The following is a 15207-nucleotide window of genomic DNA, read 5'->3' on the forward strand; positions in this document are numbered from 1 at the left end:
TCTTTTTGCTTTTCATTTAAATCCAGTTGATTTTTTTTAGTGTCTTCTCTCCCTTTCTTTCTTTCTCCCTTTCCTATCCCTCTGTCATGTCTGTCCTGTCTGCAATAGCTTAAAATAAAGTAAATCAATAAATAAATAATGATAACAAAGGTAAATCAAATGGACTAACACGGCAAGCTCTTTGCTGTAATTCAAATTAAATTTTAAATAAGAGGCCCAAAGAGATGTTAGTGCAAGTGATGGAGGTGATCAGACTGAAAAACACAAATAAATCTAACAAAGAGACAGCAGAAACTTTAGAATTGCCCAAATCAGTTGTTAAAACAAGTTAATGGTATTTACTACCTCAGCAACACCAAAAGGCTTGAAAGACCACGTAAGACAACTAGAGTGCATGCTGAATTATTTCCATGGTTAAGAAAAACATCTAACCAAGTCAAGAACACCCTTGAGGAAGCCTGTGTATCATAGTGAAAGCCTAAAAGTAAGAGAGACAATATATAGATAGTTGAATATATAGATAGTTATCTATATAGATAGATGTAGATTATTATTTTTTAATCCCAAATTTAGAGTCCTGCACAATATATTTTTAATTCCTAATCCTGCCCTCTTCTGGAAAGAGATCTCAGATGTCATTCCTGGAAACTGCTGGACCACTGTTGCCTTCACCCTCCATATTTTCTCAAGCACCTCTCTCAGCTTTTCATGTTCCTTTTTCCTGATGTTGCTATTACTTGGTATAGCTACATCTGTCCCTATGGCCATCTTCCTGTGCCTGTCCACAACTACTATTTCTCATTGGTTAGCCATTACCAGTTTGTTCATCTGAATCTGGAAGACCCACAAGATCTTAGCTTGGACATTCTCAACCCACCCTAGTATGCCATTTTGACCTTGGGACTTCCAGTCTATACTTGGCACAGATGTTCCATTGTACTGTGCCGGCTACTTGGTTATGGCATTCCATGAATGCCATACTTGATAGCATCTTCCACCCTTCTTCTATCTGGTATATGCAATCTATCCATCCATAATGGTTCTTCTTCTCGCTCATCTTCTTTCTTGGGTTTCTGCTGCCTGATGTATTCACTAAGCACGTGATCAGTTCTTTCTGACGTACTTATGGATGTTTGTTGTCTCATTCTTGATAGGGATTCTGGCACTCACTATTCCCGGCCTCCTTCCTTCTGCTTAACATACAGTCACAAGATGCTTGACTTGGGATGAAACCCTCCATACATAATTAGTGCAATGTATTATACTAAATTACCTGTGAATTATCAGCAAGTATTTATTTTAAACTGATGCATATTGTACTTAGAGTAAATAAAGCAGCATGTAAAGTTCTAATCCAGGTTTGTGCTCATTGTGTGATGCTTGGATGCGTTGCAGGTTAAATCACATTAGCAGTCACAAACTGGAATCCACAAATTACCGTCAGATCCATAATGACACCTCTGACAGTGAGGTCATGCAATGGGTTCAGTTTTGATTGCTAAATGGAATTTGATTTATTTATTTTTTGCCAGGGGTGCGGTTTGATCTTGCTTAAAAGTTATTAATTTCTGGAGTCGATCCAGGTTTTGGTAAGATTCTTTACCCTGTGTGCGTGTGCGTGTGTGTGTGTGTGTGTGTGTGTGTGTGTGTGTGTGTGTGTGTGTGTGTGTGTGTGTGTGTGTGTGTGTGTGTGTGTGTGTGCATGCGTGCGCACGCGCAAGCAGCTTTTGAACAACCAGGAAATGGCTAGTCTAGCTGGTTAATCTAGTTTGTGAAATGGGGATGGGTGTAGGAGTTGGTTTAAAATCCACCATGGTTCAGCGTATCCTGTCAGTGTGCTGGTCAGCGCCTTCCAGAGAGCTTCTCGCTGTACTTAAACTGCTGCAGAAAGTCTAGAAAGATGTCATCGGAGACCAGACGGTCAAGTAAGTACAGCAACTTTTGAATGTACATTAACTGAATTTTACCATCATTTACAATACATCGCACCTTATATATATTGTATGCATGAAGAATGTATTGTTATTTACATTTTCTTTTTAACACAAGATGTATTATTTACATAATAAAATGTATTTACATAATATTATATCACATGGTTTGTTAGAAGCAAAAGCAAAATAAAAAAGAGATTTTTAGAAAAGGTTGCATCTGTGTCAGTTTTTATCTGGTAAATTAAATACAATATCATAAAATGCTTATAGATGATATGACTTCAGTCACCTTTGCAGTTTCTTTAAAAAAGCTTCTGGGGAATAAAAATGCATTGGATTAAAGCAAGTGAAGATTTTTTTGTGATATGCTCAACTTTATCACAATAAAAAACAAAACCCAGACAAAGCTAACGGCGTGCCTGTGGTCATTATCTCACAACCGTGAAAATCCAAAATATGTTCTGTAAAACAAAATTAGGTCCAGGTTCAAGTCAGTTTAAATACCAGTATGCCAGATTGATTTTTATACAGCATGCCTCATTCACACACATTACACAAGCACTTTTTTATGCCTCAGTACTTTCTGTCTAATATTTATACTCTGACGGAGACATCAGAGAACAACTAGGGGTTTAATCTTGTCCAATGTTCTTTGGCAGGCAGACTGAAGCAGCCAGGGATTGAATCACTAACTCTCCGATTAGATGACCTGCTTTACCTTCTGAGCTCCATTAAATTATTGTGCTTACATTTATCCATTTCTTGAGCAGACATCTATAAATAACCTTAGAATGAAACATCTGGCTTTTCTTATCTCAAGACCAAACTTACTTCTTAAATGCTGAAATGTGTTGCTGTTTCTGTTCAGTCATCCTAATTGTCCAATTCTTGCATCAACATCATAACTAAAAAGTAGGACATGTTGGAGGAAAGGGGTTTTCAGATTTGAACTCAGCAAGTAAACTTTGTCAAAGTAAAGGTGCAATTCTTGACAGTTTGAAAAGATGGAGTAAACATATCACCACTGTGGGCTTTAGTCCTTAAGTGTGGAATAGTTAATTTGACATTTAAGGCAAACATATGGAGAGAAAAGGGAAAGGAAAACACACACAGACACACACAAAAGACATTAACAGGATGAAGGTTCCAGTATCCTGGAAAACTAGCCACAATTCTTTTGATTTTGTCTGTTTCAGTTATATTTTTATTTTTTCCAGTTTTTAAAGGAGTCGGTCTCAACTATGAGATCAACAACACTGAACACCACACCAAAAAACTCTCAAAGGATCAGCTGATTGTGAGGAGAGGTCAGCCGTTCACTGTGAAAGTTGAACTGACGCAACCTTTCAACCCTGACCTTTACCCGCTCACCATCACTGCAGAAACAGGTTGGTCTGTAGTTATACAATGAAGATGTTTTTTAAATTGCATATAACTTTCTTTTAATAGATTTTGTTTATTGAAGTAATAAAAGAACTGTTTGAAAATTGATTTCCATGTATCAACAGTGTTTTATGAGGGTTTTTTTTCTTGTTTCTGTTTTCTCTATTTTCTTCTTTTTCTCTGTTTTATCAGCAATATTAATGTTTCGGAATTCTTAATATGGATGTCTATCAAGACCTTTGTGAAACCCATTAAAAATGAAAGATACATGCGTGTTAGTGTAGTTTAAAAAGAGCTCTTAAACACAGGAGCCAGATATTTCAAACAGAGAGCAGGTTTTATATTTATTAAGAGAAAGAGAGATTAAGAGAAATTATGTCAGGTGACAGCAATGAGGGTGGAGCAGACAATTGAAAGGGTGAGGAGAAAGCTAGACATAACACAAAGGGGGAAAGGCTCTGTTGTAAATAAACTAAGTTTTACTTCTTAAAGGCTTTCACCTACTAGCACAGTTGGATGTGACCAGAGTTTTTCTTTTGCTTTCAGTCATTGGTTGCAATGTCTTTGTTGGCATGAAATTAAAAAGGGAGGCAGTGACTGGCATGATTGAAATGTGCATGGAAGTACAGTACATAATGCAAATTCTAACAAGTTTGAAAGTTAATATTTACCCCAGCTGTCATAGAATGAGAGGTGCAAGTCTATAATGAGACACATTTACTTGTTCTGTGTTGTACATGTATATGTGGTCAATATCTTAGTAAACATGGCTAAACTTTCAAATGGTAACCTATAATGCTCATTTATAGCTCCATAGATTTATTCTTGGACTGTGCTCAACTTTGAACCCATTTCCCCTTTTAATGCATAATTTAAAAAAAAGAGTAATGATGCATCTTTAAGGTACTGATTTATGTTTATTAAATTCTTTTTTTGGACATGGAAGGTCCTGTCAGGGACCATAGACGGTAAGTTAAAGATGGATCCAGTTGGTGTGACAGTTTCCACCAGTTTATAGACAGTGGTGTTTTAAAGCCTTGACCTGACTGATATGTCAAGGAAAAGGACTGAGAAACATGACACACACCTGCACTAGTGACTTGTCACTCATAGAGCATTGTTTCTGATGATAATGAAGAACAACGTTGTAACAGGAACATGATGTTGCATTCAGTAAAATTTGAAAATAGGGACTGCGACCATAAACCATTAAAGTGCTTACTTACTGCTGTTTTCTCATAGTCTTCTTTGCAACTGCACTTTTTTAAACAGTCACCACCTGCTGGTCATTAGAATTAATGCGGGTTTAAGAAGGATAGTTTTCATAATGTCCATCTTTGGTGGTTAAAACGGTTTGATTGTATTGTATTGTTTATCTCTAGTTACCTATTACCTCTGTGAATCCTCTCAACAGGAAAACATCCATCCGAGAACCTGGGGACAAAGTCATGCTTTGGTATTCCAGACAAAATCAGCCGTTCGCCGTCAGCGAAGGCGGTATGGAAGGTGGAGCTTGAGAAGAGATCTTACCCACTAACGGGTTCCTTGAATTTGACCATTACCCCTCCAGCTGACGCTCCAATCGGAAAGTACAACTTAACTGCCAGATATAGGAACGAGGAAACCTTGTTGGCAACTCTGGTAGTGCTCTTCAATCCCTGGTGCCCTGGTAGGTTTGTTATCTTTCTGTCTGCTGCCAGTTTGCCTAACTGTCCATCAACACTGTTCATCTGTTGCTGTTGTTTTCCTTAAAAACACTATCCATTGATCTTTATGTCTTAAGTATTTATCCCTGTCCTTTTTACTGTAGATGATTCAGTGTCTCTCTCTGATGAGGCACAGAGACAGGAGTATGTGTTGAATGAACATGGTATAATCTATAGTGGAAGTGAGAACTACATCAGATCTGTTCCCTGGGACTTTGGGCAGGTATACACCACACACACACACACACACACACACACACACACACACACACACACACACACACACACACACACACACACACACACACATATGTCGGGTGTTGTCTCATTGACATAATGCTTTCCCTAGCCGCTTACCCTAATCCTAACCATCAAAAATGAATGCCTAACCCTAACCCTTCCCCTAAACCTAACCATAACCCAATTGTAACCCTGACACTAAAACCACATTTTGAGTCTGAAAAATGCCTTCAAACTCATGGGGACTTGGGTTTTGGTTGGGCCCCACAAGTATGGTACATTTTAGATTTTGGTCTACACCAAGATAGGAAAAACCAGTACACACATACAAACACACTTTGTGTAGGTTTATTAGATTTTTGACACTGAGTTTAATAAATAGACACCAAATAGCACCATATTAAAAAGGCACAATCTTATCTTTCAAAATGGTAGCTACTGAATAATGCTAAAATTTTATTGCTACTGCATATTTTATTTTAAGGGTTTAAACACCATTGTCTTCACACCACTATAATATTTTATCTTCTATAAAGCAAAATAAAACTGGTTAATTTAAAGGGGTGTATACAGTATCTAGAATAATTTAAGATTCTTGATAAATGTTTAACACAAGAGAAAGAAGATGTAACCACCATCAACCTTTGCATAAGCAAAAAGATATTTATGTTTGCTAATTGCTTGCAGGTAAATTTTAAGAATGTACTCACACAGAATGACTCAGTGAGTCACATAGATACAATCTGACACTACTGTAGATAATTTTTGACGATAAGTATGAATAGACTTGCTCTGCTATGAAGTATGAATGACTTACACCACTGTAGTTTAAGATAAGCTGCTCTCTTCCTGCCCAGTTTGAAGAAGACATGGTGAAGATTTGTCTGAAGATCTTGGATGTCAACCCCAAACACCTGGCAAATGCAGCCAATGATGTTTCTGCTCGCTGTAACCCCATCTACGTCAGTCGTGTGGTCAGCGCCATGGTAGGATATTTATGAATATACATCTGTTCTGTACAGATGTATTTTATTTGCAAAGAACATTTCTGCAAAAGGGTGATTTAAAGGATTATACTTTAAATATAAAAGGAATCAAGGTAACATGTAGGAAGGAATGGTTTATGGCATTTTGTTAATCAATGTTTTATAACCATTTTGAGGGAAACCATAGCTCACTTGTATAAATCACAATATAAGAAGGAGAACTTTGTTTTCCTTTTTTGCTTCCAGATCAACAGTAATGATGACTATGGCGTCGTGGAGGGACGGTGGTCAGGTCCATACTCGGGTGGGAATGAACCCACTCACTGGTCTGGCAGCTATCCCATCCTCAAGCACTGGTATGACATCAACTGCCAATCAGTCAAATATGGACAGTGCTGGGTATTTGCTGGCGTGATGTGTTCAGGTACTTACTAACTCTGCAAGTCCTTACTCACAGTACAACCGCCAATTTTCTAGACCAAAGTACTAATGTAGGATAATACTAGATGTTCTCTGGAAGTTCATAATATTACTGATATGCAGGGGTCTCATCTGTCTTTTCCTTACTTACAACTTTCTATCACTGGGCCAGCTAGTGGCATAGCATTAAGAATAATGATATTTAACAATAAAATCTAATGTACAATTTGACAAATGCTTCATTCACTTCTTTTCTTTTTTTGGCTGTTTTCTTTGTTTTTTGGGATCCAGTAATGCGTCTGTTGGGCATCCCATGCCGTGTGATCACCAACTTCCAGTCAGCTCATGACAGTAACAAGAATCTCACCATTGATGTGTACCATGCTGACTATGGAGTGAGAGAGAAAGAGACCAAGGACAGTGTCTGGTAAGACATCTATCTATCTATCTATCTATCTATCTATCTATCTATCTATCTATCTATCTATCTATCTATCTATCTATCTATCTATCTATCTATATTAGGGGTGCAACATACACAAAATTCACGGTTCGGTTCGATACTTTGGTGTCACGGTTTGATATTTTTTCGATACAAAAAAATGTTCATGCCTTTTTAATTTGTCATTTATTAAAATTATAAATATATATTTTAACTCAAAAGTACAGTTTTTAAATTTAATGTTGCTGAAACAACAAAGTAATAAAATAATAAATCTATCTGATCGAGAAATTACTCGAGAGTTTATTACAGAGAAATGACTCTTTCCAAAATAAAAGCTATACTATACGCTTCTTCTGGGGTATATTCTCAGCAGCATATGAAACATATCAGGTCCCCATAAGGAGAATCACGTGCTAAAGGCTGTCTAAATGACTCAGGTAAAGTTTATAGCATGCGTGCTTGTTGTTTTTGTCTGCTTCCACTTGTCTTTGCACTAGGATGATGTCGGTGTAAATGTGCAGTCATATTCGTTGTGTTCCCACTAGTGCTGTCAGCGTTAATCTGAAATGATGTTAACGCCACAACACAGCAAATCTCCGTTAACGAGCTACCACGGATCGCCCCGTGCTTCAGCTGGACGGCGTCAACACGTTAACGAGCTAACTGCGCTAACGCAGTAGTTCCCACCAATGTAATTGAGCATTGCGTGGCACATCCGACATACTGTTTTACTTTTGTCCATGACGCGCTTACCTTCAGGGTCATACTTCACATGAAGACCAAAATAGTTCCAAAGGCCAGATCTGAATGAGGATGGGGGAGGTTCAATTTGCCATGTTGCAACGAGCTTAGCTTCTGTCTTGCTAGCTTGCCTGCGCCTCAGTGGATCTGCGCTCGACAGTGCAGCCTAGACAGAGTAGTCAAACGCAGATCCACTGAGCTCTCAACACAGACAGCATCGTCAGAAGAAAAGTTGATAAAATTAATTTAAAATTTAGTATTGTTCGATACATATGCGTACTGAACCGAAAGCACTGTATCGAACGGTTCAATATCGATATGAGTATCGTTGCACCCCTAATATATATATAGATATATAGATATATTTTTTATTTTTTTTCCCCACTCACCCTGCATGTGAGATTTGTTTGTCCTTTAACCTCGGGTCCTCAGCCAGAGGCCTGGCAGTTTGAGGGACCTATGAAGTCTGTGAGTCTTGGCTGGGGAGGGTCTGGCTTTTCATTTAATTTGTACTTTGCACTGCTGATTTACTTGTGGTTCCTGGAATATTTAAAAGTAGAATGGGAGTCCTCAGCTTTCAGGCCCCTGTTCTGTGAAACCAGTTCCTAGTTTGGAACTGGGAGACAGACACCATCTCTATTTTTAAGATTAGACTTAAACCATTTCTTTTTTATTAAGCATGTAGTTAGGGAAGGACCAGGTGGCCCTGAATCCTCTCTTAGTTACGCTGCAGTAGGTCTAGGCTATTGCAGGGGCCTCCCATGATATCTGGAGGATGGCGGGAGGAAGATCGATAGTAACATAAAACTGACTTTTGATTTTTTCCGTTATGGTGGACTAGGCCAAGAGTTAGGCTTTCAAAATGAATTAAAACTCCATCTAAGTCTATGATTAATTTGATTAATAGATTGAAGTAGAAAAGTAGAAGATTGTTGTCACTCTACCTCCTCATCCTGTGTTTCAAGTTTCTGACAGTGGGATGGAGGGGGTGTGGACTCATTTAAGCTAACATGATATAACCTGTTGTAACCAGGTTTCAGTAAGGCAGAACAAATTAATATGTTGTCAGTTATTAAATCATTTAATAAAAAGGACTTATAAGAGAGAGCCCTAATATTTTATAATTCACATTTAACTGTTTTACTCTTTGGTGCAGCTGAAGATGGTATATTATTCTTTCTTTGTAATTGTCCATGTTTAAATTAATTTGTCAAAATCATCAACAACCCCCCAGTTTTTGATCAACCACTTTAATTTCCTTATGCTGTCACTTAGTCCAGCTCTGTTGACTGTTCTGGACTTTCTAAATCCAGTGTTGAGTTTCCACTCACTCCAACATCAGAATGTTGTGTTCTGTATCTGTTTAAGGAACTTCCACGTCTGGTTAGAGTGCTGGATGACCCGAACTGACCTGGCAAAGGATGGAAAATATGACGGGTGGCAAGTTGTGGATCCAACACCACAGGAAAAGAGTGACGGTATGAAATTTCTTGTCTAAACTGTTTCTTCCTTTGTTTTATTACTTTAATTTATTGATAGTAAATATAAGATAAATTTCTAAGTATTGTGTTTGAACACTTTGTCTGAATGAGCTGCTCTACATATGCAGGTGTATACTGCTGCGGTCCAGCCCCAGTCAAAGCCATCTTGGATGGAGAAACTGATCTCAAATATGATGTCCCATTTGTCTTTGCTGAGGTCAATGCGGACTGCATTGACTGGCTGGTTAGTATACATAGCTCGACTCTATGAATACATGAATATCCCATTTAGAAGGAAGTCTTTGGCAGAAATGTTTTATGTCTAGTTTTGTGTTCTAAATAGTTTTTTTGTGTTCAGTGTAAAGCTGATGGCACAATGACGAAAATGCTCTCTGACACCAAGTCAGTCGGACAGAATATCTCCACCAAGACTGTTGGCTCCAACACGAGGCTGGACATCACAGACAAGTACAAGTACAAGGAAGGTGAGTTCAGCTGACAAACTCAAAGATTTGAGCTGACCATTTCGTCCATTGCCATCCTGATATTATGAAACTATACACACGTGGACAAAATTGTTGGTACCCTTCAGTCAATGAAAGAAAAACTCACAATGGTCACAGAAAGAACTTTAATCTGACAAAAGAAGTAATAAATAAAAATTCTATATATCTTAACCAATGAAAGTCAGACATTGCTTTTCAAGTATGCTTCAACTGACTTATTAAAAAAAAAAAAATGCATGAAACAGGCCTGGACACAAAAATGATAGTACCCACAGCTTAATATTTTGTTGCACAACCTTTTGAGGCAATCACTGCAATCAAACGATTCCTGTAACTGTCAATGAGACTTCTGCACCTCTCAGCAGGTATTTTGGCCCACTCCTCATGAGCAAACTGCTCCAGTTGTTTCCAGTTTGAACGACGCCTTTTCCAGACTGCATGTTTCAGCTCCTTTCAAAGGTGCTCAATAGGATTGAGGTCAGGGCTCATAGAAGGCCACTTTAAAATAGTCCAATGCTTTCCCCTTAGCCATTTTTGTGTGTTTTTGGTCATTGTCCTGTTGTAAGACCCATGACCTGTGAGCTTTCTGACACTGGCCAGCACATTTCTCTCTAGAATCGAGTAGTCTTGAGATTTCATTGTACCCTGCACAGATTCGAGACACCCTGTGCCAGATGCAGCAAAGCAGTCCCAGAACATAACCGAGCCTCCCCCATGTTTCAAAGTTGGGACAGTGTTCTTTTCTTGATATGCTTCATTTTTCCGTCTGTGAACATAGAGCTGATGTGCCTTGGCAAAAAGTTAAATTTTTGTCTCATCTGTCCACAGGACATTCTCCCAGAAACTTGACATATTCCAGTCTGGCTTTTTTATGATTTGTTTTCAACCATGGTGTCCTCCTTGGTCATCTCCCATGTAGCCTACTTCGGCTCAAACAACAACAGATGGTGCGATCTGACACTGATGTTCTTTGAGAATGAATCTTAGCTTGGATCTTTTTAGAAGTCTTTCTGGGCTTTTGTTACCATGCGAATTATCCGTCTCTTTGATTTGTCATCAATTTTCCTCCTGTGGCCACATCCAGGGAGGTTGGCTACAGTCCCATGGATCTTAAATTGCTGAATGGCATGTACAACTGTAGTCACAGGAATATCTAGCTGCTTGGAGATGGTCTTGTAGCCTTTACCTTTAACATTATTTTCTTTCTAATCTCCTGAGACAACTCTTTCCTTTGCTTCCTCTGGTCCATGTTGAGTGTGGTACACACCATATCACCAAACAACACAGTGACTACCTGGAGTCCTATATATAGGCCCACTGACTGATTACAAGATTGTGGACACCTGTGATGCTGATTAGTGAACACACTTTGGATTAACATACATGTCCCTTTGGTCACATTATTTTCATTCTTTTCTAGGGGTACCATCATTTTTGTCCAGGCCTGTTTCATGCATTTATTTTTTTAAATAATTCAGTTGAAGCATGGTTGAAAAGCAATGTCTGACTTTCATTGGTTAAGATTTATGGAATTTTTTATTTATTATTACTTTTGACAGATTAAAGTTATTTCTGTGAATTATTTCATAATTTATGTCACATTTTGTATTATTGGGAATTTCAAAATTCAACTATATAAACCTAATGGAGTAATAGGAATTTGCAAAATATATTGCAGATGAAGATGTAATAAACTTCATCAGTAATGAGAAGGTTCATTTCATTATGGTCTGAACATTTGATATTATTTGATAAAAATTAATTTGTGAATCTTGAACTCAACAACATTTTCAATCCCCACAGGCACTGAGAAGGAGAGAACCGTATTTAAATATGCCCTCTCCAGAAATAAGGAGACAATGGGCAATGAAGGGGCCACAAACAGTACCAATGGAACATCTCCTGGGGGCATCGTTCCACAGCCAAAAATAAACATCCAATTTAAAGAGGTACATCACAGAGTTCCTGTTGTATCTCTTTATTTTTCTATTTAAGTGAATCTTAAATATATTTTAGTACTTACTTGGTGTCTGGATTTTCTAAAAAATTTTATTATTACAAATGTAACAAAAAGTTACCTCTGTTGCCTTTTTAAATTAATTTTAATAATTTAACCAAAACAGTTAATGAATAAAAGCTCATCCAATCCACCAGACCCCATAAAACCATAAAAAGGACTGAAAAAAGCACTGTCAATGTGAAATGTGTTATCTCTTATATGCAGTTCTATACTCAAGTGTCTACAGTATGACCATTTTAGCACACTTGTCCTGCTCTAGCTGAGCAGCCAGTTAGATGAATAACTGTTGGATTAGCTGTTTGCAGGATCATCATCTGACAAGTTTTCTTTTGAAATGTCATCAGGAGGCCCACAAATAGCATTAATGTTAACAACTGTGGTGGTGATTGGGCCAAATGTTTTTGTTGGAACTAAGGATTGCATTCGTCTTTACTGTATGTGCTTTAATGAGAATGAAAACGTTACATTTTAACTATATCTTGTGCATGAAGCACACTGAATGCTGTCTAATTACAAATCACTCATAGTTTATAGCCACTGGCTGAAATTAGCAAAGGCTAGCAAAGGCTGTGCTTAATGGTCTCTACTGTAAATCAATTTTAACAAAAAACCACCCAAAAACCACAACTTATTCAAAAGAGATGACCATTACCGTTGTTACCTAAAAGCAAAGTGCTTATCTAAATTAAGAAAACTCAAATCTCACAAGCTGTTGTTTTAAGCATATCTTTTTAATCATATTTTAAGGAATTGTGCATAATAAACCTGGTGCACAGGGAATTGTACCTTATTCCTCTATTTGTGATGCTGCAGGTATCCAAGCCAAAGGACGGTCAGGACGTGAGTCTGAAGCTGGTGCTGAACAGTGAGAGCCGCACTGCCAGGCCTGTGTCCATCAATATCAGCGTCCAGGCCATGAGATACAATGGCTCACCGGTTGAAAACATCCAGAGTGAGGTAAAGGAAGAGACACTGCTGCCTGGGAAAGGTGAGTCAATTGGATAGGACTGAAGTGTTTTTTGTGGGGTGGGGTTTATTCTTAGATTAGAGATACCTCAAAGACAGATTGAGAGATCAGGTCATATGAGAGACTGCAACAACTATAATTCTCTCCCTCTGTCTGCTCCAGATCTGTCCATCCCTATCTTGGTCCCCTTCTTGGTGTACCATGAGCACATGGTGGACTCTGACAGCATGAAGATTTCAGCTATGGTCACAGATAAGCTGGAGCCGAAAAATGTGTACCTAGCAGTGAATGATGTCATTCTGTTGGATCCTCCAATCTCCATCACAGTGAGTAAAAAACTACCATCTCTCTCACTCTGTAATCATTCTGTAGCTTTGTTCGAAGAACAACTGACACATTAGCTCACAGCTGTTGTTATCTCCTGCTGTACTTGTTTTAATGATAAATATAATTATGTGAAATGAAATAAAGACTTGCTAAATTAGCACAAAACAAAAAGCACCATCGCTGCCAGTTGACATGTCTTGTATTTAAAAGTAATTGGTCATGGAGCTGGTACAGTTAAACTGAAACTGATTGCTACATGAGGAGTTAGGTCACATTATTACAGTTGGCAGTCTTTAATGTATACCAAATTTCATATTTGTCCTTCGGGATGGAACACGTGAGTGTGCCCAAACCTTTATCTGATATCATGCGCGATGGTCAGAGAGTGAGTGTTTTTCTATGTGCATGACTGTGTATAAAACATGCACCTCCTGTATCTGTGGTGTTGTATGATGTGGGCTGTCATATTTATAGCAGAAGTTGCATAAACTGAAAGTGATATACGTGTTGTGGTTTCTAATTTTTGGTTGGGAAAAATATTGCATATGCAAAAGTTTTTGAACTGTAAAATCTTTGTCTTTTAGACTCCCAGTCTGGCAAGCGTGAACCAAAGCACAACTGCTGAAGTGGTTTTCATGAACCCAGTCAACAAGACACTGACAGATTGCACTCTGACTATTTCTGGAAGTGGTCTCGTGGACGGAGAGCAAAATTGCATGTAAGCGTGTGTGCATAATTTAAACTTATCTGGATTCTAAATGCTTGTGTACAGTTTTACACAACAAGTGTTGTGTGCACCAGTTTTTCCTCCATGTAGCAATGGCATTATTTCCGTCTTCACACCACCTGAAATGACACAGGCTCACTAGAAGCTGATCACACCTGGGTGTGGGTCCCTAACGTCTCGGGGCTCAGCTGGGGTCTTTCCCCTTTATCTAGCCACTGACTACAGTGCTCAGCAGTCCCTGAGATTTCTGTAATGGTGTGTAAAACAGTGGAGTAAAACAGTGGATGGGCCATTGAAATCAGGACAGCAAAATTCCAGTGGAGAAACTTCTGCTCACCTCCTTGGCCCATCTTGCAGCTTCCTCCTGTCGTCACAGTTCTAGGAACACAAGCTTTTACCAATCCGGTCTCACAAATTAAACATTAACCTTAACTGTTCTGTTTTACTCTTATGTTTCCCTCAGACTTCCAGACCTGAAACCAAGCCACAGGTTTCGTGTTACGTTTTTCTTACTTCCCAAGAAGACTGGCAAGAAGACCGTCCTGGCTGACTTTGACTGCTCCTCCTTCAGAGACCTCAAGTGCACCTGTACTGTCAATGTCCAACCATAATTCCTCAGAATCACAGGGTAGAAGCTGTGTAATTTTAGTCAGTAAATAAAATTTAAAAAATTTAAAAAAAAAAGCTTGATGTGGACATTTTATTTTTACACAATTTGGTAAAGGGTCAGTAAGTGATTGCATAATTTTGCCAAATAAACTGTCAAAACCTTGTGGATGTTTGGGTCATTTTTTGTGTACTTTAGAAGTGTCAAGAAAAAAAAAAAAAAAAAGAAGTGTCACAGTCTGGTGGAGGTAGACTGTAGGAATTTGTAAAGAGGACCCAAAATGCAGACACAAAAGGAACGTGGAACCAAAACTTGGGTATTAACAAAAAGCGAGCCGTTTAATGAGGCTGGTAAGAAATGTACAAACAAAGAGCAAGGCTAACTGAAGCAAAACTAACATTAACCTAAACTGGGAGAACTAAACAAACAAGAACAACCTGGACATGAAACATGACGTGAACAACAGACGACCTGACAAAGGACGAACAGAAACACACAGACTAAATACACACAAGGGTGATTAGGGGAAGTGGAAACACATGGGGAAACAGCTGACACTAACGAGAAAAAGGAAGCAAAGCTGACTACACTGACGTAGGACATGGACCTTCAAAATAAAAGAGGCAACGTGAGACGCAGACATGACAATACAAACTTGACAGGGGTAGAAGACACAAGAGGAATCTAATAAACAAATGAACTTAGATAACCTAATGA

The 15207-nt window shown here is 38.4% G+C and overlaps 1 protein-coding gene across 1 annotated transcript; it reads left to right on the forward strand.

Annotated features, from left to right (window-relative positions):
- The first annotated feature begins 1835 nt into the window (after positions 1–1835).
- LOC308403057 (protein-glutamine gamma-glutamyltransferase E-like) lies at positions 1836–14646 on the forward strand. The gene is made up of 15 exons (XM_080892297.1): positions 1836–1925; positions 3152–3322; positions 4732–4986; positions 5128–5246; positions 6121–6249; positions 6496–6673; positions 6961–7096; positions 9224–9333; positions 9465–9580; positions 9695–9821; positions 11646–11791; positions 12676–12850; positions 12992–13155; positions 13741–13874; positions 14347–14646. Exons 1-15 carry the CDS (start codon positions 1901–1903, stop codon positions 14492–14494), a joined length of 2133 nt encoding a protein of 710 aa, XP_080748423.1. The 5' UTR covers positions 1836–1900; the 3' UTR covers positions 14495–14646.
- Positions 14647–15207: the final 561 nt, after the last annotated feature.

Source organism: Rhamphochromis sp. 'chilingali', assembly GCF_963969265.1.
Source record: "Rhamphochromis sp. 'chilingali' genome assembly, chromosome: 9".
In the NCBI taxonomy this organism is placed as follows: Eukaryota; Metazoa; Chordata; class Actinopteri; order Cichliformes; family Cichlidae; genus Rhamphochromis; species Rhamphochromis sp. 'chilingali'.

Bases quoted from the DNA above. Each gene is read 5' to 3' on its own strand.
- LOC308403057 (XM_080892297.1), top strand. From the start codon at position 1,901: ATGTCATCGGAGACCAGACGGTCAA. The intron at 1,926-3,151 runs GTAAGTACAGCA...TATTTTTTCCAG, and splicing joins ATCGGAGACCAGACGGTCAA to TTTTTAAAGGAGTCGGTCTC. The intron at 9,334-9,464 runs GTATGAAATTTC...CTACATATGCAG, and splicing joins ACCACAGGAAAAGAGTGACG to GTGTATACTGCTGCGGTCCA.